The sequence below is a fragment of the Neolamprologus multifasciatus genome, chromosome 8, assembly GCF_963576455.1.
Source record: "Neolamprologus multifasciatus chromosome 8, fNeoMul1.2, whole genome shotgun sequence".
NCBI classification, from domain to species: Eukaryota; Metazoa; Chordata; class Actinopteri; order Cichliformes; family Cichlidae; genus Neolamprologus; species Neolamprologus multifasciatus.
Genome location: NC_140446.1, coordinates 14707494 through 14727717, shown reverse-complemented (window position 1 = coordinate 14727717; position 20224 = coordinate 14707494). Strand labels below are relative to the sequence as shown.

The 20224-nt window shown below is 40.4% G+C and overlaps 2 protein-coding genes across 3 annotated transcripts in view; one reads left to right on the top strand and one right to left on the bottom strand.

Annotated features, from left to right (window-relative positions):
* The window catches only part of LOC146512705 (protocadherin-15-like), a 231453-nt gene extending 225637 nt beyond the window's left edge, over positions 1-5816 (top strand). Inside the window, exon 39 of the mRNA XM_085171180.1 lies at positions 911-5816. Coding sequence (XP_085027306.1) covers positions 911-2548 — 1638 coding nt within the window. The 3' untranslated portion in view covers positions 2549-5816. The remainder of the gene's footprint in view (positions 1-910) is intronic.
* Positions 5817-10698: 4882 nt separating this feature from the next.
* Positions 10699-20224, bottom strand: part of plce1 (phospholipase C, epsilon 1) — a 78771-nt gene continuing 69245 nt past the window's right edge. For both annotated transcript variants that reach the window (XM_085171170.1, XM_085171171.1), the window contains 9 exons: positions 19955-20118; positions 18773-19034; positions 18494-18612; positions 18160-18288; positions 17875-18072; positions 17545-17733; positions 17223-17435; positions 16182-16293; positions 10699-14326 (listed from right to left, as the gene is read on the bottom strand). In XM_085171170.1, coding sequence (XP_085027296.1) covers positions 14139-14326; positions 16182-16293; positions 17223-17435; positions 17545-17733; positions 17875-18072; positions 18160-18288; positions 18494-18612; positions 18773-19034; positions 19955-20118 — 1574 coding nt within the window. In that variant the 3' untranslated portion in view covers positions 10699-14138. The remainder of the gene's footprint in view (positions 14327-16181; positions 16294-17222; positions 17436-17544; positions 17734-17874; positions 18073-18159; positions 18289-18493; positions 18613-18772; positions 19035-19954; positions 20119-20224) is intronic.

Genomic DNA, 20224 nt, shown 5'->3' with positions numbered 1-20224 from the left:
CCAAATTTGAAAATTTAGTTAAAGTTTTGGCTATTTGACCCTAAAATTAGATGATAGAAGAGCCACCGCTGGTGTTGGAGATCTTGTCAAAACAGAAAGTCAGAAAAGTCAGATTTAGATCCACTATTGAAATACCATTAGGAAGGATTTCTGATTGGCAGTAACTTCAATTTTCTGTAGTGCAGCCAGTGCAGTAAAAGTCATGGACTGGCCTCCCTAGACCCGGACCCTAATATTACAGACTCTGTGTGGGATCATCGTGACAGAGAACACAACAAAGGGCAGCCAACATCCAAAGAAGAGCTTTGAAATATCCTAGACACAGCCTGGGGAACTATTCCTGAAGAAATAAGTTATAATAAAGCCTAAGAGAGTTCAGGCTGAAGAATAAAGGAGTTTATACCACATATTGACTCTTAAGATAATTAGAATCCCTCGTATTCCTGCATATGTTTGCACATGCAATAAATCAGCGCATCAGAAATGAAGGGTGGCTCAAGATTTACAGTGACTGAAAGCAGAAAGATTGAAACTGGAGGAATTAGCTAGAAAGAAAAACACTGTACAGCATTATCCTAAAAAGAAACCCTAATTCGGGCTCTTCTCATCTCAGATGGCAATGTGTGTTTGGCCCATATTTGCGAGCGCTAAAAGTAACGCAGATTAGGCCTGAATGTGGATGCTACTTGGGATCTGTTTGTTAATCCTAAATGTTCAACTATCCTTTTAAGGTTGCAGTACATCCTTTTTATTTTTGTTACAATGTACTACATAATGGAATGTCTTCATTTTATGTGACTATTCATATTGAAAGCGTGCTGTAAAGTTAATATGTAGTGATTACTCTTTATGGTCAAGTGTAGTTAGTGTAATCTAACTTGTTTTTGGACTAATGTCATCATTGCACCAGGTGAGGAGAAAAGTTCAAGGAGACAAATTAGCTCCACACCCTTCCCACCTTCAGGCTCAGCCTATTCCAGCCCTGACAAAGACCCACGGACACGTGAGGACTGAGGATGACAAAAAACAAGAAGGCAGTACAACTGCTAACACTAAACCTAAGAGCTCAAGCGTGGCTACCAGGTTGCAGGCTTTGATGCGAGTGAGTACGACACTGTCCTCTGCAGGGAAAAAGTCTGGACAGCCTCCTGCCATTCACCCTCCATGGAACAAAGCCAGAATTGGACCGATAGAGGAGGGAGGCAGAGGAAGAGAAAAAGTAGAGGAGGGAAAAGTGGGAGGAGTGAGAATTGGGTTTGAGAATGAGGGAGCAGGGAAGAGGGAAAATAAAAGGGTAGGCAGAGATGAAGCAGTAGAAATAAGGAGGGAGAGGGGAGGAAGAGAAGAAGTAGAAACATGGGGGAGAAACAACAGAAGTGGCAGCTCAAACAATGCAGTTGGAGGAGGAGGAGGAGGAGGCATCAGGCCAGAGCACAGGGGATGGCTCCCTGGACTGTTGTCCTCTGGCCAGTCTTTCAGCCGGGATGGCAGCATGGTCATAGATGGGAGTTATTTCCAGATGTCCACTGAAGCAAGCAAACCCCCAGCAATGGAACAAAAGCTGAGCGGGGCTCTCAGTCTTATCTCCCTAGCCAGAAGGCTCCAGGGACCAGCCAGGGTGGGAGGTGGACAGTGGAGCAACGGCGAAAGCTGGGACACAGGGAAGATGTATGGCTCCATGGGAGATATGAGCGTTTCTGCTTTAGTGTCTAAGGGAGCCACAGGAGAGGAGGGGAGGAGGTGGGAGTTCGGAGAGCCGAACAGCTCCATTGAAGGATGGTGGAGAAAAGAACCAAGATTTCGCGGCGGTGTTCAAAGTGATTCGGAAACAGGAAGTGGCAGCAAAGAGTCTCTGTCGGAATTCAGTTTCTCAGACGCAAGCAGCCACACGTTACGTGTCCCGGCAGAAACGGACGAGGCCGAGTATGACACAGAAACAGAAAAAACTGAGTCCGACTCAGGAAACGCAAAGGAAGAGGAAAGCCAAGATGAGCTGGGAGAGTGGTCTGAGTCTGAGACGGAAGATGAGAGGAAAAAAATGAGTAGAAAACCGGCAAAAAGACACGTTAGTGATAGTTCTGTGAGCAGCAACAGCAGGAGTCATAAAAGCAGAAGCAGTAGAGGGAGCTTTAGAAGGGAACGCAGCAGCAGACGGCGAGACAGGAGCGGCAAAGAGACTGATAGAAACAGCAGCAGGGACTCGGAAAGTTCTAGACATTCGCGTTCAACCGTTTCTAGTTCCAGGCCCAAAACTTCCAGACGGCCTTCACGTGAAGCAACAGAGCCAGAGAGTGAAGAAGAGAGCGAAGAATCTGAAGAAGAAGAAGAGGTAAAAAGTGCTGGATTGGGAAAGTCGCCAACGAGCAGGCAAGCTTCCAGTCACACCCAGTCGGACATCAGCTCAGGCCCGACCGACAGCTCGGACGACTTGTCACCAATCATGGAGGACAGCGAAGAGGATGAGGAGGAGGAGAAAAGCAGCGACCACGATGGGGAAGAAGGCGAAGATCCCGAAGATGAAGAAGAGGGGGATTTGGGAGTCAGCTGAGCCGAGATTAAATTCTTTGCCACTCAGTAAGGTCTGGGGTGAAAATGCTTGGATTGAGAGTGAAGTCATTACCTGAGTGGAATTTATAACTTTAATCTCTCTCTTTCTTGTGTTTTCTTGTTTGGCGTGATTTACATCCACTGTAATTTAAAGTGTCGGCGTGTCCTCTGCTGCCCTCTCTGACTGTCTCTCTTCTTTTTTTTTCTTTCTTTCTTTGGCTTGTAACTTTAATCCCCCCCTTTTTCCCCAGTCAGCCTTTCTCTCGTCTTCGTGAAGTGCTTTTCTGCTTTACATCTACAGTTTTTTCCCCCTGAGCCGACTTGTCTCGTTTTCCGATTGTGAAAGCTCCCACTTCCAGCTGATTGTTTCTCTTATGCTGCTACGGCTCAGATTATTTACTGACCTCTCTTTGTTGCACTTAAGGTTTACTCAAGCTTTTTTTCCATTAGTCATTTCTCTTTCTTTGCTCATTCTTCTGCTAGCAGTCAGCTCTTCCAGCAGCGTTTACCAGCAGGAAGAAAAGATGCTTTCTTTGTTATGGAGAACATGTACTTTCTTCTATACAATGAAGGTTAAACAGAATTTAAAAAAATCTTTAAGGGTTACATTGTGCGTATGTGTGTGTGAACATGTAGCAGTGTTGACCCTGACCTACTATATTATACTTAAATAATTTAGTTTTGTGTTCTAAAAGATTACATCCAAGACCAACATGTGCTATATTTCCAAAATCATTTCCTCATTTCAGTTTCTTTCATTTAAAAAACACACAAAAAACCTCATCATTAGATGATCCAAAGGCCGGTTTGTTGAGTCACACTGCTGACATGTCTTTGTATTTGCAGTGAGTCAAAGTGGTTTTTTTTTTTATTGTTTCTCATTTTCTCACTTTAAAATGAAAAAAAAAAACCACGTTTATTTTAACAGCAATTAAATGAAAATCTTTACAAATGTTGGGTCTTCTGACCAGAGAAGGTTTGGTATGTCTTCACTCTGGTGTGTAGATAGCCTTATTTCCCTATAAATACATATATCAACTGAAATACAACCCCAGTTCCATAAACGTTGGGCTGTTGTGTGAAGAATTTAAAGTTGATGGCAGCAACAGTCCCAACTTTAACCCCTTTTTTAGTCAGAGGAGAGCAGTTTCTGGACATTTCTTGTCTGATAAGTGAAGCTAGCTGCCCAACAGTCCAGGGTCTTATTTGTCATAGTTTTCCTTTATGTGCCAAATGTTTCCCGGTTGGGGAAAACTCTGGATTGCAGGGAGGCAAGTTCAGCACCTCAACTCTTACAAACCCATATTCTTGTAATAGATGCAGTATGTGGTTCAGCATTGTCTTGCTGAAATATGTAAGGCCTTCCCTTAAAAAACAACTCCATCTCAGATTTTCCTTCCTATTGTCACCTAGTGTGTGCACATGGGTTAGTGTGATTGTTTCTTTCTGATATTTTGAGTCTTTACTAGTGCTGTTAGCGTTGATCTCGTTAAAATGACGTTAACGCCATAACCGCATTAACGTGGCAAATCTCCGTTAGCAAGTTAGCGCAGATCACCCCGTGCGTAGGGCTGCACGGCGTCAACGCGTTAAAACAGTTTAAACAGTTTTTTAAACAATTCAATTTATTTTCTGTGTTCTATTATGAATAAAACACGGGTTTATGAGATTTGCATATCACTGCATTCTGTTTTGATTTACATTTTATACAGTGTAACAACTTTTTTGGAATCAGGGTTGTGGAATTCGCCCTTTGGCCATTTCCGGCTGTGAGAGAACTCTGAATGCAATATAACCTAAACATAAATGCTATCAATGTTCACAGTTAGTCAAATCATTTATTATTAGTTATAGATTTTACACAGCGTTTCTTAGGATGTCTTCCTAAAAGACTGTATTAACCCAGAAAGCCACTGTGCTGATATTGTAACACATCGTCTTCCTAGCCCATCACACAATGCTGTTCTGTCAGATACCGCTTCTGTCAAAGAGAAACACACAAGGTGTCCTTTGGTGTAGATGCCTTGATGCACTGGCAGCGGTAGCACTGGATGCTGAGAGATAACTGTCCTCTTTTAAAAAGCAACGCATAAATAAATCACAGTGTCTCTGTCAGCCAGCGGGCCATGTCCTGTTTAGAAGCTTTGTACTTTGCACTTTTTGTTTTGCTGGATTTTCACTTGCCTAATAGTTCTTGCTGTTGCTTTTACCTCCTGCTTATTTTCAGACATCGTAAACTATTTAAGTTAAAACAAGGCCGTCCTTTACAAGCGCCCATACTGTACATAATGAGTTGGGAGTGGGACCTCTCTCGGTTTTGCACCAGTATTGCCACCAAATGCATCACAGCAGGGATGCCATTGGATACCTTGTGCTTCTCTGCAGGACACCAGCAGCTTTGACACCTTGGGAATGAGACCCAAGTGGTTGTTACGACTTGTAGTAACACCTCTGTTAGTTGTGGGAATAACTGTTTGTTAAATGGATGCTAATATCATCACCGGTAAGTCTCTGATGCTAGCAAAGGAAGCTGTTTAATGTCGTGAAAGGCTTTAATCCTAGTTTGTACGCCTAAATCAAACCAAACCTTGGAAATGAAGCTTAAAATCATAAATCAAGAGTACTTATGTGGGTCAAACATAGTCAGTCTTTATTTTTGAAAAAGATTAGATCATGGAGATACGCCATCACCCTGTCAACTTTTTACACATCCTTGCAAAGCTGCTGGTGCAACTAAAAGTACTTATTTCCCAAGGGTTTGCTACAGCAGATGGGTAAACAGACTGGATTTGGTACAGTTCTTCCTGAGAAAGCCCTCCTATTTATCCAGGCTTGGGGACTGGCAGAGGAAGTACACTAGCTTTTGACACCCCCTGAGGCTGGGTTTGTATCTCCTCCTGATCTCAAACCAGAGACTTTTTGCATGTAAGGCAAATGTGTTCAATGTCGACACCACAGAGGCACTCACTGCTAGTGAGAGAAGGAAGAAGGAGTGCATTATTCTCCAAAATGCCTTTAATTTCAGTTTTAAACTTTCGATGGCCTTTTGTGAGTAGATGTGTGAACTGTGTGAAGTTCCCCAGTGCACACCACAATACATCATCAGGGTAACTACTCAGTACAGTTCACCGAAGGAGTTTTGAGGCATTATCGAAAAAGCACTTTGAGGCAGACAGCAGATGTTCAATTTTTGTGCTTTGTATCATCACTTTTACGATTCATTTCTCTTGCCTCAATGAAACTCCTAAGGTCAGCAGTTTAAAGTCACATTATTGATGTGTTTCTCTCAGCAGGGCAGCAGAAAACGTCGGGTCAAGTTGGTGTTTGACCGAGAGTATGAGACCAGCTCCACGGGTGAGGAAAGCGCACCAGAAACCCAACGTGGGCGCTTGTCCTCCACCCACAACAGCCAAGTCAACGTTAACGGGAGCATCTACGTGGCCCAGAATGGCTCCATCATCCGCACCCGACGCTCAGTAAACACCACAGGGCCCACGCAAACCACTACTACGAACAACAACCTCAAACTCCCCTCTCCTATCTTCAGCTCAAGGTTGGCAAAGCACTTTAAAAAACTAGACAAAATGGCTGCCACACTGGAAGAAAGAGTTCCCCTGAACAGCTTCAGAACGACGCCGGCCGGCGGGTGCAACACACTCCGCACCTTCCAGAGCTCGGGAACGGTTGCCACCACGACAACCACGTCCTCTTTCTCCAACCCTGACAGCAAAACGCTGAATGTGTTCAACACGCGACAATCCAGCGTTTCTTTAGGGTCAACCAGCACCAGCAACGCAGGCCCGGAAAGCGTGGCGTCGAAATCGAACCTGCTCAAAGCGGCACAGGAAGGTACGGAGCAGCCCCAGAGCACAGCGGAGAGAAACGAGTCGGAAGAAGGCGAGAGAGAGTCCACGGTAGACGGCAGTAACGACAACACGGACGGACTCGTCGTCAGAGAGCCGCTGGAGTGCCCGAGTGACAGAACGCAGTCGGACGAGGAGGAGTTATGGATGGGGCCGTGGAACAGCCTTCACATACCCATGACCAAACTCTGACTGAACGCTACGCCACTGTGCTCGTTCCATATTGCCAAGATCACTGAAACATTCAGACATAATTTCTGTTCATTAGTTGTGGAACTAACAGGGATGCTCCAGGTCAATTGGAAGAAATCTAATTACATGATTTGCTATTCTGTTGTCTGTGATGGAAGATTCCTCACATATCAGCTGGTAGAAGTTAATTTATTTTATTTACATTCAGAGAAGTGATGGAACTATATTTGAAGCAAAAACAGAATAAATTCATTGGCGTTTAATTGGTTATTTGGATTACTTATTAAATGTCACTTTTTTGTACCTTCTCCAGTGAAACTGACCTGATTTCAGAGCTGCAACACCTTTAGAAAACTGGACCTAGACTGAGAGGACTTATATTTCTACTTTGATAGCAGAGGCAAAGGTGCGTGAACTTTTTAATGGCCCTTTAAGCGACTGGTGTCTGTATGGAACTGAGTGACTCATTCAGTATTACGACTACTGACGCAACTCATCTTGAATTTGCCTGACATGTTTCATTAACACATGAAGTCGTGTATTGTTCACACTTGCCTTTTTATCCTTGTAAAGTTGCTTAGCAGACTTTATCCAAATAAAATTCCAACCATTGAAATGTGGTTTCGCTAACTTGATGATATGCTGCTAAACCCCAAGTTGCAACCTTGAAGGCTGGAAAAACAGGAGCCAAGGTTTAACTTCAACACCCTTCTTTTTAAATTGGTTGGTTTCCTGTCACGGACACGGCTTTTAAGCGTAGTCTGCAAATTTTCAATAGAGTTGAGGCTTCAGGAAGGCTATTTCAGAAGATTAATGTTAGCCTGCTTTATTCATTCCAAAATTAGTTAAGTGTGTTTGGTATCATGGTCCTGTTGGAACAAGATTTAACTATCTAGCTGCTGATTTTTGGTGAAGGGAAGACTTTGGAGGGACTACACCTCCTTCATTGTTCCATACACCTTCTGCAGTGTACCAGTAGGACGGGCAGCAACACACCGTTGGTCCAGTGTGCTCAGGTTTGAAAACCTTTGACATATATTTGTTTTCTTGGAGCCATTCAAGAAGCAGACTTGATGAAACAGGTTTCAGATCCTCAAGATTTTCATATTAAAATATGGAAGTTAATTGTATTGAAGGCCAAATAAAAATCAACAATACTTTAACATTTTTGACAATTAGGTTCAATAAGCTCACAGTGGCGTTGTCTACTCTTCTCTTTGGTCTCTAAGCAAACTGCATAGGGATTAAAGCACATACTCTGTTTTCCTTAAAAGCTCCGTCTTAACTAATTTTGCTATTGTACGGGCAACCGGCCTGGAAGCATTTAGGGTTTTTGACCGAAATTCGGAACAGTCACTAAAACAGCATCTTTCAATAAATTAGGTAGAAGCTGTGCATGTAAAGTCAAAACCTCTGCTTTTTGCCAACAGGCACTTCAGCCTAGCTTCACCCCCTGTAGAGTGATATGTTAAATTCCCAATTTGAGATATGAAAATTACCGCCTTGTAGTGAATACCTGTTACCTGATGTTATGGGGTTGATGCTTTTTGGAATGTTTTTATTGGAACTTCTAAAGAACAATACATCCCACTGTGTGGTACAGCTTATTCGATACGTTCTAGCATTTTATTAGCCAAAGAGCTAATGCTTTGGTTGGCAGCATTGGGTCTGTATACAGACTATGAGCATTTGGATTTGGAAACCAGACTCAAATATTTCAAAGAAGTGCAGTTGTTGCTGCAGTTGTTTTAATTTTTGGCTTGAAAGCTAGTGAAAAGGACATTATGGTAATTAGTAAGCGTTGGTTAGGTCTTAAGAGCATTAGTTCCCATTTGAAGTTACACCTACAATCTAAGCACAGCATCTCCACAACATTAAGAAAGCGGGATAATCAAGCCAAATGAAACAGCTAGAGTTAATTTTAAGCTTGGCTAAAGCTGTCACACCGAGGAACAGTTAACGAGGTCGTGGTGGAGATTTGGGGTTCAGAGGTAGATGCAAACTCACAGCAACCTTATAGTGAGGAAAGATGATTATACGGCAACTTTAACATACTTTAAAGAGTTTTTAATGATTTTATTTAAAATGACCCTTTGAAAAAAGGACATAAAATAAGAGTTAATTTTATTCTTGCTTAAACAAGATCAATATCACTTAAACACCTGTCTAATAAATATGAAAAAAGACAGATATGCCTCCTTCCTGCTTAGCAGCAGTAAAAAAAAGTTACAGCTCTGTCCCAAACTTGTCAATTTTACATATTTTATAAATGAATTTTTTTTTTTTAAAAAAATGCTAATTACTGAAGTTTATGGATGCAGTTTCCAGTCTTCATGCCTTTCTCTTATTGATCTTCTCTTGCAAGAAGGCACATATTGCCAAAAATGTAAAACCAAAGCTTTAATTTCATGAACAAAAAAAAAAGTTTACTTCTTCTTCGCCATTAATAGTTAATTAAATTTCATTTAAACCGATATTGATCAGAAGATACTGAAATTATAATTCCACACTACCACAGGAAATCTACTTAACTTCGCACATGAAGCCCTCTCCTTTATCAAAGTTGCTCACAATAAGGTTGGAGGAAACTTTTTAATTGTGAACTGCATACAGTTTTATTTGAAGTCTTGAAAAACTGGGATCATTAAGCTCCAGAATTACCGGGGTTTAAAACTTTCACCTTTAATTGGATGACCACATAATTTTGCATTAAGGAAATCAACAGAGGGTGCAGTACGGGTGGTGATATTTGAAACTGTGTGCTCCTTATTACCTGGAATTAGTGGAGTGTACCAGAGTCATATTTTAAACAGTTTCTGGAAGGAAGGGCACATCTGAGCAGCTAACACTGATTCAACAAAATTGATTGTTAAAATTTTCACTGATTCCGGAGGCCACTGTTTTACTGGAGAAGACAGGCTTAACGTGGCTTATTAAGCTCTAACACAGCAACCAGAGATTTGATTAGTAGCTGGAACATTGTGAGACAGAACATTTCATCCCCAAAACAAAGTGAGTCATCATGTTTGCTCCATTATAAATGCTCAAAACATTATGACTCTGACAGGTTACAAAGAAGCTGGCTTTAAACTCTCACAGGCCATTTTATTTTGTACACTTTGCCATTATTGGGTTGGACCCTGTTTTCTATCAAATCTGCTTTAATTCTTCATGGTATGGATTAAACAAGGTGCTGGAAACCTTGGTCCATATTGACACGATAGCATCACACAGTCGGACATATGGGAACACTGGGGTCATAAAAAGATGGATGTGGTCAGCAACAATGCTCAGGTAGGTTATTCCTACTAAGGGAATATTAGGAAATATCACTCACATCATTACATCACCACCAGCAGGCTGAAGCACTGATACAAGATTGGATGGATCCGTGCTTTCACTTTGTTTATTCCAAATTCTAAACTGAATGTCACAGCAGAAATTAAGACTTAGTACATCAGGTAACATTTTCTCAATCTTCTATTGTTCACTTTCACTGAGCCTATGTGAACTGTACTCAGTTTCCTGTTGTTAGCTAGTACCCAGTGTGGTCTTCTGCTGCCCTAACATTCAGAGATGCTCTTCTGCATCGAGTTACAATAAGTGGTACTCCAAGCAGTCCGGCCACGTTTTTTCTAACCTTTGGCATCAAAAACACATTTCTGTTCAAAGAACTGCTGCTCATTGGATATTTTCAGTTTTATGGACCATCCTCTGCAAACTCAGATTAGAAACTCTAAATCTCTAGCATGCAACGAGAAAATTCTGTATAAATAGTTTTACTGTCAGTGACGTCTTTGCTTGAACTTCCTATTTTAATTCGTCTGACATTAGGTCCCGCGCTCCTCATCGATGTGTTACAGAGGACATGGATCATCAACCAATCCAGTGAATTCAAATCAAATGAAACCAATCAGCTTCCTCTGCTGTCTTTTCATTTAACATGCATCATTCTTCTGTCCATCCCTGGTCATTGGAGATGGACTACAATCGAGTGGAAAATTGCCACTTACCACGTGGTCTTATCAATCTCAAAATGCATAACAGTTTTTAGAAATCCTGATACGCCATCCTCTGGACATAGGAAAGAGATCAAAGTATTTCCCATTTTTATTGTGATTCATATGACAAAAAATAAAATCCACCGATTACCATCCATTTAAAGATTCAAGTAAATAGACAAATGTTCACTTGACAGTCATGGCATAACACAGAGAGCGGATGTTAAAGTGTATAGTGGACCGCTTATGGAAAGTGCTAACAATCAAAACATAGCTTGACAGCATACACGTGGATATAATGAATACACCAAAATGTAAAATAAAGTCTCAAATTGTCAGATTTAGTCCACAGTTATGGGAAATAAAATGCTGCTGCATACTGCAGAATAACATGCCATAAGTATGAATAATACACTAAATTTTTTACAGTCAAATATTTCTTTACATATCTAAATACGTTTGAGTAAAGTCAGGGCAGTAGAGTTCACCCTCTCACATACTGAAATAAATAAACAAACACTAATAACTACTTACAGGAACTTACGCATAAACAACACAAATGCCAACCAGGGCTTCACATTCAAATAAATAACTTCAAACACATATTTGTCTCAGGTTAAGAACAGTTACATTCAGAAACGAGGTCTAGAGGTTAGAGGAAAAAAAGGAAACAAGATGTGGTGGTGTTATAACTCACAGATTTAAAACTGAAAATGTCCCTTCCTGTGTGGAATCACTGTGGATTTCACACGCTTATTAGAGCTGATATCGCTTTCATCCAGGCATGTAGTTGTAATGACCATTTCGTGAAAGATTAGGTTTTGCTTTGCGTAATGGCTTTTTTTTATCCAAAGTTTAAATTAGAAACAGAGTAACAAAAGCCTGACTGGATTAAAGGATTGCAGCTTAATTATCACCGATATAGAGTTGTGGTTTCTGGGATCACAGTCTCATCTACCTTAAATATCATAAGCCTTAGGTCCCACCTTACTCCCTTACTCCCAACAAAACAGAATCCATGCATGTGATTAATATTAATCAGGTCAAAGTATGAGTTAAAGTGGAACATGTCAGTCGTTTGTAGGTATTAAAAAGATGAAGAATAACAGATCTTCACTATTGCACTAAAATTATAACTCATTACTTGGCATTAAGCATTTTTGAAAGGTTTTTAAGCTTCTTTAAACAAATAATTCTAGTTTGTTAAATTTTTAGTATTCTGGAATATTGGTAAAAAGATTCCATTTTTATAAAAGTAGGATTTATAATAAGCCTAAAACTGAGTTAGCAGGAATGAATTGAAACAGCTTTCAATAAAGAGACTCAAAAGGGATTTTTCTGAGTGAAAATTTTAAATGGAGAAATAAAATAACCATAATACAGCAGGTCTGTGTTCTTGAGTCTTGATGATGGACTTGATTTTGTGTCACGGCTCCTTTTTGGGTAATATTCAAGATGTATCATGTCGTTTTACATCTTAATGTTATTATTTTTTAATGTATATTTGGTAACGTCATTAACCAAATGGGAGGAAGTAAAATAAAAAGTTACTATTAGTCCTAAAATATCGAAATGTCGCTTATTAAAAGAGAGAAAAGTGGCACCAAATGAATTTTGAATGTAGATTTAGATGTGCAGAAGAAAGAAAAAAAAATCTAGTCATTACTTACATTAAATATCTATAAAGATGCTGCTCTTAAAATCAAGGACAGTAAGTCCAGACCAATAAATTAAAGAAAAACCAATCAATTGCATTACGAACATTCAATTCTGTGTGGGAAACACGGAATACATACCTATAAGTTTGACAAAAAACTCCCCCAAAATGTACTTGTGCTTTCTTTAAAACTAAATTTGTGACTGGGCTGAAATTAAAAGTAATAAATACAACGACATAACAAGACAGAAGCAGTTCTAACCATAACAATCAAGTTGCTGTCACTAATTAGACAGTAACACAAAAACATTGATGACGACAGCAAAAGGAAAACAAAAAGTGCAAAACGTTGTTTGAAGAAGACCGGGATGCTCTCCAAAGGATCTTAGCGCTATAACCATCATTGCACCAATAAAATGATGTAGGAATTTGCAGGAAATACTCAATTATAATCAGGTCCAACAGAGGAAATGTCCATATTTGAACAATCTCTGAAGTAATGAATGTCTGACTAAATTTGTAACTATGTTTTGGGCTCCACCAGTTTTTCATTTAACAATGTAAATATTCAGAAAGCTTACTGTTGCACAAAAAAGGTTAACAAACAGTTCTGGTGATAGCATTGTATTCACACTATTAAAATGCAATACCCCATGTTTAAATTACATTAGTAATGTATATGTATTCATATTTATACTTTTTTAACTTTTTTAACTGCTCAGTTTGGCTGACAAGGTGAGATATGGTTGATATTTGTGCACAATGATGTAAGCAATAAGATACTCTGTTTAACAAAGCAGATCATCCTCAGAGATACAGCCACAAAATCATCAAATGTTGGAGGCAGTGTTGCAACATTTTAAACCAACACAAGACAACTTTACCAAAACAGTGAGAAGTTGCTCCACATTTGCATTTGCAGAATATAATAGTGTTTGCCTACACTGCCTTAAAACGCTCCTCATATATTGACATTTTTAGGGCAAATACGGTAGTGTCCGATAAACTGCTTCCATTTTTACGACATTTAAATAGAATAGAAGCCTCTGATTCTTTATCCTCACATTTGGCTGCGTCTTTCTGTGAGCTTTGCTCATCTGCACTGCCCCAAAATGTGCTCTTACAGTACTGTGAAACTGGAACAGTAGGGAAAGAACCAAACAAGCCAGCTTGTCAGCCTCCTTCACAATGCCCTCAACCAAATGAGCCCATACCTGAGGAAGCAACAACAATCTCCTACATCTCTTCGTCCATTTTAACATTTACTAGCAAAGTGTGGATTTTACTTCTTTGTTTTAAACATACTGTACAAAAGATTTATTCAAAGAATTATGCTAGCGCACAAGGCGCGTAGTCACTTGTGGAGATTTAATAGTCCTTGAAAAGGAAAAATAAATACTCCAAATAGTTTGTGTTTTACCATTTCAATAAATCCAATGGCAATTTAGCAACCATCAAAGCCAGAATTATTCTCTGTATGTGACACAGGAATCTTTTTTCTCCTCTCTTATTTATTTGAAATATGAGGGACAGTTTGCCATTTCATGTCCCAGCGGACTTCAATAAAAACAGCTGCCCCAAGAGGAGCTGAGCTACCAGCCCACGACCATCACAGCTCCTGGATGACAGCGGGTGGGCTTGCCAATCTCCTCCCAAGCAAAAAGGGGCTCATTACCTGTCACCTAACCCAGTAACAGAGCCTGGACTGAATCCTGTCCTTCACTTGCTCATTTAACACAGGGTAGGATTGGATTCTACTTTGACAGGAGGGAATCTCAGAACCCGACAATGCACGAGACCATCACTGAAAACACCTTGTGAAAAGAGAAATTCTCCAAGTTAAGAAGTAGTTGATGCAAGTCTCTCTGTGTCTATAACTCATTTGTGGGTCTTCCAGTTCCTGAGGAGGTAAAGCTTCCAGGCTGAAAGGGTCAGAGAAGAGGTGGGAAGGTGGACAGATAGGAGCTCCCCTCTGAAAGAGTTGGAGGAGGCCTGTAGGAACCTTCCAGCCCCCACCCTGCCCTCTGTCACCCATGCCCTCAGACCTGCAGCTGCAGACAGGTACCCTGAAGAGGAAATAGGATCTATTTTCATGTTTCTGTTTTTCAATATTTAGTTTAAAAAAAAAAAAAATTAAAGAAAGACACACCACAACAACACTTGTTAATAACACAACCCTGATGAATTGTTGAAAGTGATCGTCTGTTAAAAATGTGAAAAATGGCTGCCTTAGACTGTAAGGGGTTTTAAAACAACAGACTTTGAAGTAAACTGCAAAAATGACCACAAGCACAAATACAAATCTTTTTCTGTGTTCCAGTTAGCATATTATTGTCCATCACCTGCACATTTGTCACATGGTTTTGCCTCTTCAGAGCTCATTTTTTTAATCTGTTTTAAATTGAAAGTCGCAATTGAGAGTGCTGATTAAACACCTCTTCTACAGCTGACCGATGGTGACAATTGCCATTTAGCCTTGTACTGTATGACCCTTCTTTGTATAGTAATAGTCTGTAATTAGGATTAATTTACTTCAAAGTCCTTACAAGGGGAGTATTTTTACTACTTTTAGAATGAAGTATGAGAGGGTTCAGTCCCAATTAAAAAACAGCTATGACGTTAAAAACGCAATCTTAAATGAAGGAGAATGACTGTGTTGCCCTGTTGAGCAATATTTGATCACGTTTCTGTAGTTCTCTCATGCATAGCCTCTCATTTGGGTCATGAAATACACATTTCTGCCATTTTAACACACATCTGCTAACCTAGCTGTGATGATAAACTGCTAATGAATCCAGCAATAAGCCTGCAAAAGTAGGTAAGATGAAGAAGAAGAAGACAGGATCTGAATGACAAAAGATTTCAAAAGGGCACTGCAATCGTTTTATGAAGGGGGGAAAAAAAGTTCCAGACATTTGTTAAATGTCAAGAATACACACTGGGCGTCATTGTCAGAAACAGTGATGTCATCACATGATGACAGGTGATCAACCTATCAGAAATGTAATTACCTATCACTGCAATGCAGACTGCCACAGTTATGAGCGGCGTTTGCATTTTGATGATGCTTCTATGAGACTAAACCTGACAGGTACAGGCTACCACAGCATTCATCTTCCTCATAATGATAACACAATAGCCAGTCTAGTGTCTGGTGCAGCAGACGAAGTACTTCCAGTGAGTGTATACACTGTAATGTTTCTATTTATTGCAGGGATTTTATTTATTTTTTATTCATTTATTAGCCCCAATTTCACGTTAAATTTGTTCAGGTACAAGAAGAAGCTCGACACAGGATAAAAACACCACTTACACCTAGAGTTTTAATGGTGGAGTTAGATAAAAAATGAATCTGCTTCCATTCATTTTCACTTTATTTCTTTTTTTTGCACAAAAACTCTGCAGATCACCTTGGAGACGCGAGTCAGAAGATCCTGCAGCCTGGAGCAGATTTGGAGTTAATAAATAGTCTGTTTTTTTTAATTATTATCATTATCATTATTATTATCATGACTTTAATTTTCCAATTTAAAATAGTTCTTGTACTTAAAGTATCATCCAAAATCTCAATTGGGAGACTTTAAAAAAAACTATAATAATAAGAAGAGTGTAAGGCACTTTAAAAGAAAGGTCGATCACACTGAGAGCTACCATATTTTTGTTTGGTTTTTACATTGTACTTACATGACACCTATAATCCATCAACAATTTTAAATCTATCCCATCCAAACCCTGCTTGTACTTTTCAAAAATAGTGGCAATTTTTCCCACTCACACTGAGTTCTACTTCTCGAATGTTAGAGGTTAGAGATGACATACGGTACCTCTGTTGCTTTCCCATGCAAACACGGCAGGCACAGTGTGAGCCTCACTCCTGGAGCTCTGTCAGAGCCACACAGCATGCAGCTCTATCATCCTTACTCTGGGCAGGGCCATCCACTCCGCTGCCAGTTGTCATGCTGCGGCTGCGACTAGTCAGTTTCTTGAGCTCACTGGCAAAGGAGATGACTTTCTTTTTGTCCTCCCTCACCACCTGGGAACAGAAGTGAATCCGTGTAAAAGAGATGCATTTACAGCATAAGAAATGTGCCAGTAGAGCCTGAGCAGACTCATAAGAGCTGAGAAAACACCAATCTACATGATCCCCTTTACTTTTTTCTATTTCTTCAGATTTTGTCTCAAGACAGACGAAAAAACTTAAACAAATAGAGCTTACAGAGGCATTCGACCTTTATTTAGCAAGGTAGGACATTTAAACACATTATTTCCAGGCTGTCAGAGCGAGAAAAAAACAAAACAAACAAAATTCAAGCGCAGAACGATGACAAATAGATAAAACGCTAAAAGCATTAAAATGTACAGAGCATAGAGTTACATAAGCATATTAGTAACAAAGCAGATGGAAAACACTACAAAGGAAAGCACAAAACAGATGAAAGATTTGGGAAATAAGGGTCACAGGAACAGGTTATTTTATGTAGGCAATTAAGCATGCTAAAACACATTGGTGAGCAAGCAACAGCGTACTGAGCAGGAATTAGACATGCAGCGATTATCAAACTCTGGGCCAACACTCATACTGATGTTTTTAACACCCATTTGGCCTTCTGGCTCTTCATCACTATTAACCAGCACAAAAAAGGATGCAACTCAGCAGATAAATATCAGTTGAGTTATATTGGTCATCCTATTGGCTGATACAACAAGGCTGTTATCACCGATATAGATGTTCGCCCGATGTATCGCTGCATCCCCAGAAAGAACAGCATGTTAGAAAGATGGTGGCTGAGAGCAAAGTTGCGCATATAAAACGGTCTCCTTTGTGGACGTGCACAAGGAAAGCAAAAAAACTAAAATGTTCTTTAAAAGTATTGCTACAATAAACAATAATATTAAATAAAACTAAGAAAAAAACCTAAAGAGTCTCTAGGACTAGAAATTGGTCGTCGTGCTCAGAGCTACCTGCTCTTTGAGTTTAAGAATAAACTTTCCCGCGCCCCGCCAGCGGCTTTGAGCTTGGTAGACACACTCGTGATCCAGCAGCACTCGCTGAAGAGGCTTGGTGGACGAGGACTTCTTAGAGCTGACGTCCTTGGTCACTTCCTCCATCAACACGTAGTCGCATGGATTGGGGTTAGCGAGGATGCTGTAGGAATACTTAGCCTTTGACAGAGTCTGGCCAAAAAACGAAGAAAATTGAGAAATATCAATGAAAATATTAGGATGCGCTTTCTGCTGTGACTCATGCTTGTTTATATAATGTGTTTGTTTTTCCTGGACTCACCTGCTGTATGATATCCTGAGCCGTGCTGTAGCGTGGAGCTTTGATGACAGTGTGAGGCTGTTCGGGTGAAACTTCATGGACCTGGACAAAGAACATATCATCCTCCCCTCCTCCTCCTCCACCTCCTTCTCTGCCTGCCACAGTCACCTCCTCCTCTCCCTCCACCACTGTGTTCTTCTCATTCAAGTTCTGCAGCAATTAAAAGCAACAGTAACAGTCAAACAGTGCATGACACAACCACAAGGGGGAGCCAGAGTCTGCAAAATAGCCTTCACAAAAGCTTATGAGAAACAGCTTATTACTCTAACTGCATCTACTAAACATGTGTACCTCCTCTCTAGTTTTGAGGCACAGTCTCCTCACATATCCCTCCTCAGTGTTCCAGCTGGACACCACCCTGACCACCTCCTCCTCAGGTGCTAGAGCTCGGTGCTGCGGGCAGCGCTTCACCTCGCTGCGTTCCTTCAACAGGGGAACCTTCTCCTCACACAAAAAGTATTCGGATGGGTTTCCCGCTGACCCCACGACCTGTAGAGAAGAGAGAGAAGCTTAAAAGTGTGTGACTCCTGTGACTGCCGCCTTTATAAATTGCTCCACAGATTCTACAGCACTGACCACGTCCAGCAGCTGTTTGGCGGTGGTCTGCTCGGTAACACAGAAAACAGTGAAGGGTTCAGGACCGGGAGCGCAGTGCACCGTCACCCTGTGCTGCTGAGACGCATGCTTCTCCTCAGAACTGAACAGCTGTTTCGGGAGTCAGAGATGTAAGGCAGCAGGTCATTATAAAAACACATTGAATGCCAGATGTTCCCACTTACTTTCTCCACTTTCTCTGAATTTATTTGGATTGCAAAGCATTATTTAGTGCGCCTTAAAATTACAGTAACACGAAGAAGTTGAATCTGATCTACAGTTTTTCTTAAAAGCAGCAAACCTGAATAAATCTTACCAAAGATGAGGCAGTAGCGCCCCCTGCTGGACCTTCCTCTGTTCTGTGGCTGTAGATAAATAAGCTGGAGACTTCAAGAGACTCATTGTGCTGTGTTCTCAACTGTACATGTCTGTAACCTACAACACAAACACATAAAAACAAAAAATTAAACGGTCTTGAAAACCTTTTAGTGCTTTGAAATAGACTGATTACATCATATTTTTATTGGTGTATAAAAGCCCCATCTACAGCCTGGAGACAAAGTTTTATCAGATGTACATTATCTGGTATTTGTACCTGGTTTGAGGGCTTTAAGTGGGAGAGTCCTCTGAGCTGTGGTCTGGGAGCTGTTGTTCTCCACCACGGCAAATCGCAGGAAACACATCTCTTCAAAATGCACAGTGAACTGAAAGTGTTCGTTCCACATGGGGTTGAGGGTGTTGCGGTGGATCGGTTTGGTACGGAAGTGGCAGCTGTCGATGGGCATCCCCAGAACATCCAGCTCGATGCAGGGGCTGCCGGCACTGTTACTGGGACAAACGTTCTGCCCGGACACAATCTGAGCAGAAAAGAGCAGTGGAGGTGTCATATCATTAAAGACTATTAGACGACCCAAGAATATAAGAATTTAATTTATGTTCTTTTACCATTTCTTAAAGTTACCTAATTCTCCAATATACACACACACTCAAACTAAACATTTCAATGTGTATGATATCATTTAAGATAACAGATATATATACAAATTACTTTTACTTTATTGTAATTAAAAGCAGTAAAATAAAAATCTACCAATTATTAAGATTAAGCCTTTTTGTTTGAGTTTTTGAGTTATAACAAACCTGTATGAGACCCACAAACAGTATGTAAAGATATACCATCAAAATGTGCACTGATATTAATTTTACTTCATTTAACAGTATTGTAAAAATGTAACTTCAGTGGCAGACCCTTAAGCATCTTAGCATATTTATACTCATTATATTATTAATATATTGAGCACTTTAATGCACTGCAAAGATGCAGGTATGTCGGTGAGTTTGAAGTTTTAAAGGCCTAGAGAGTTCAAAAACTGCACCATATACAGTAGATGAAGATTGAAATGAATGTAACAAATTCATATGGAGTTCCCATTATTTTTAAATAAATATTCAAATATTTATGGGAAATTTATGAATACTTAAAATGCAAACTGGAAATTCAGCCATTATCAGGTCCTCAGTTGAACTCACATGTAGGCTTCAGTAGCTTCAGATGTGGGTCCACCTGAGTGGGCATGACACTCACTCGCTTGCTGTGTGCTCACCTGATGACTACCTGCTACCGAGACCTGTCTGCATTTGTACTAGGCAGCTGACAAGACTGTTTAATGTTGGATATGACTATGTCAGGTGTTTGAGCTCTAACACGTAGCTGTGGCATGTAATGTCGAGCAAAGTTCAGGGCTGAAGAGTGAAGAGGACATTCTTCCTAACTCACTGTGAGGGAGTAGACAGCAGGGCTCATTTTCTCTACATCCCGCTCCATCGGACAGAACTGCTGATAAAGTGGACAGCTACGGTCCCATAACACTGCCGGCTTCAGTACGTAGCCACATCCTCCGTTGGCCTCAAATAGCGCCGTGTTCAACTGCATGGGCAGGTCTGGGGAGGATACAGAGAGTATGTTTTTCTAAAACAGGTCATAAAGAGCGCTACGTCGTTTGGATACTGTCAGTTTTTTGACAATTTAAAATCGTTCTTGTCTATT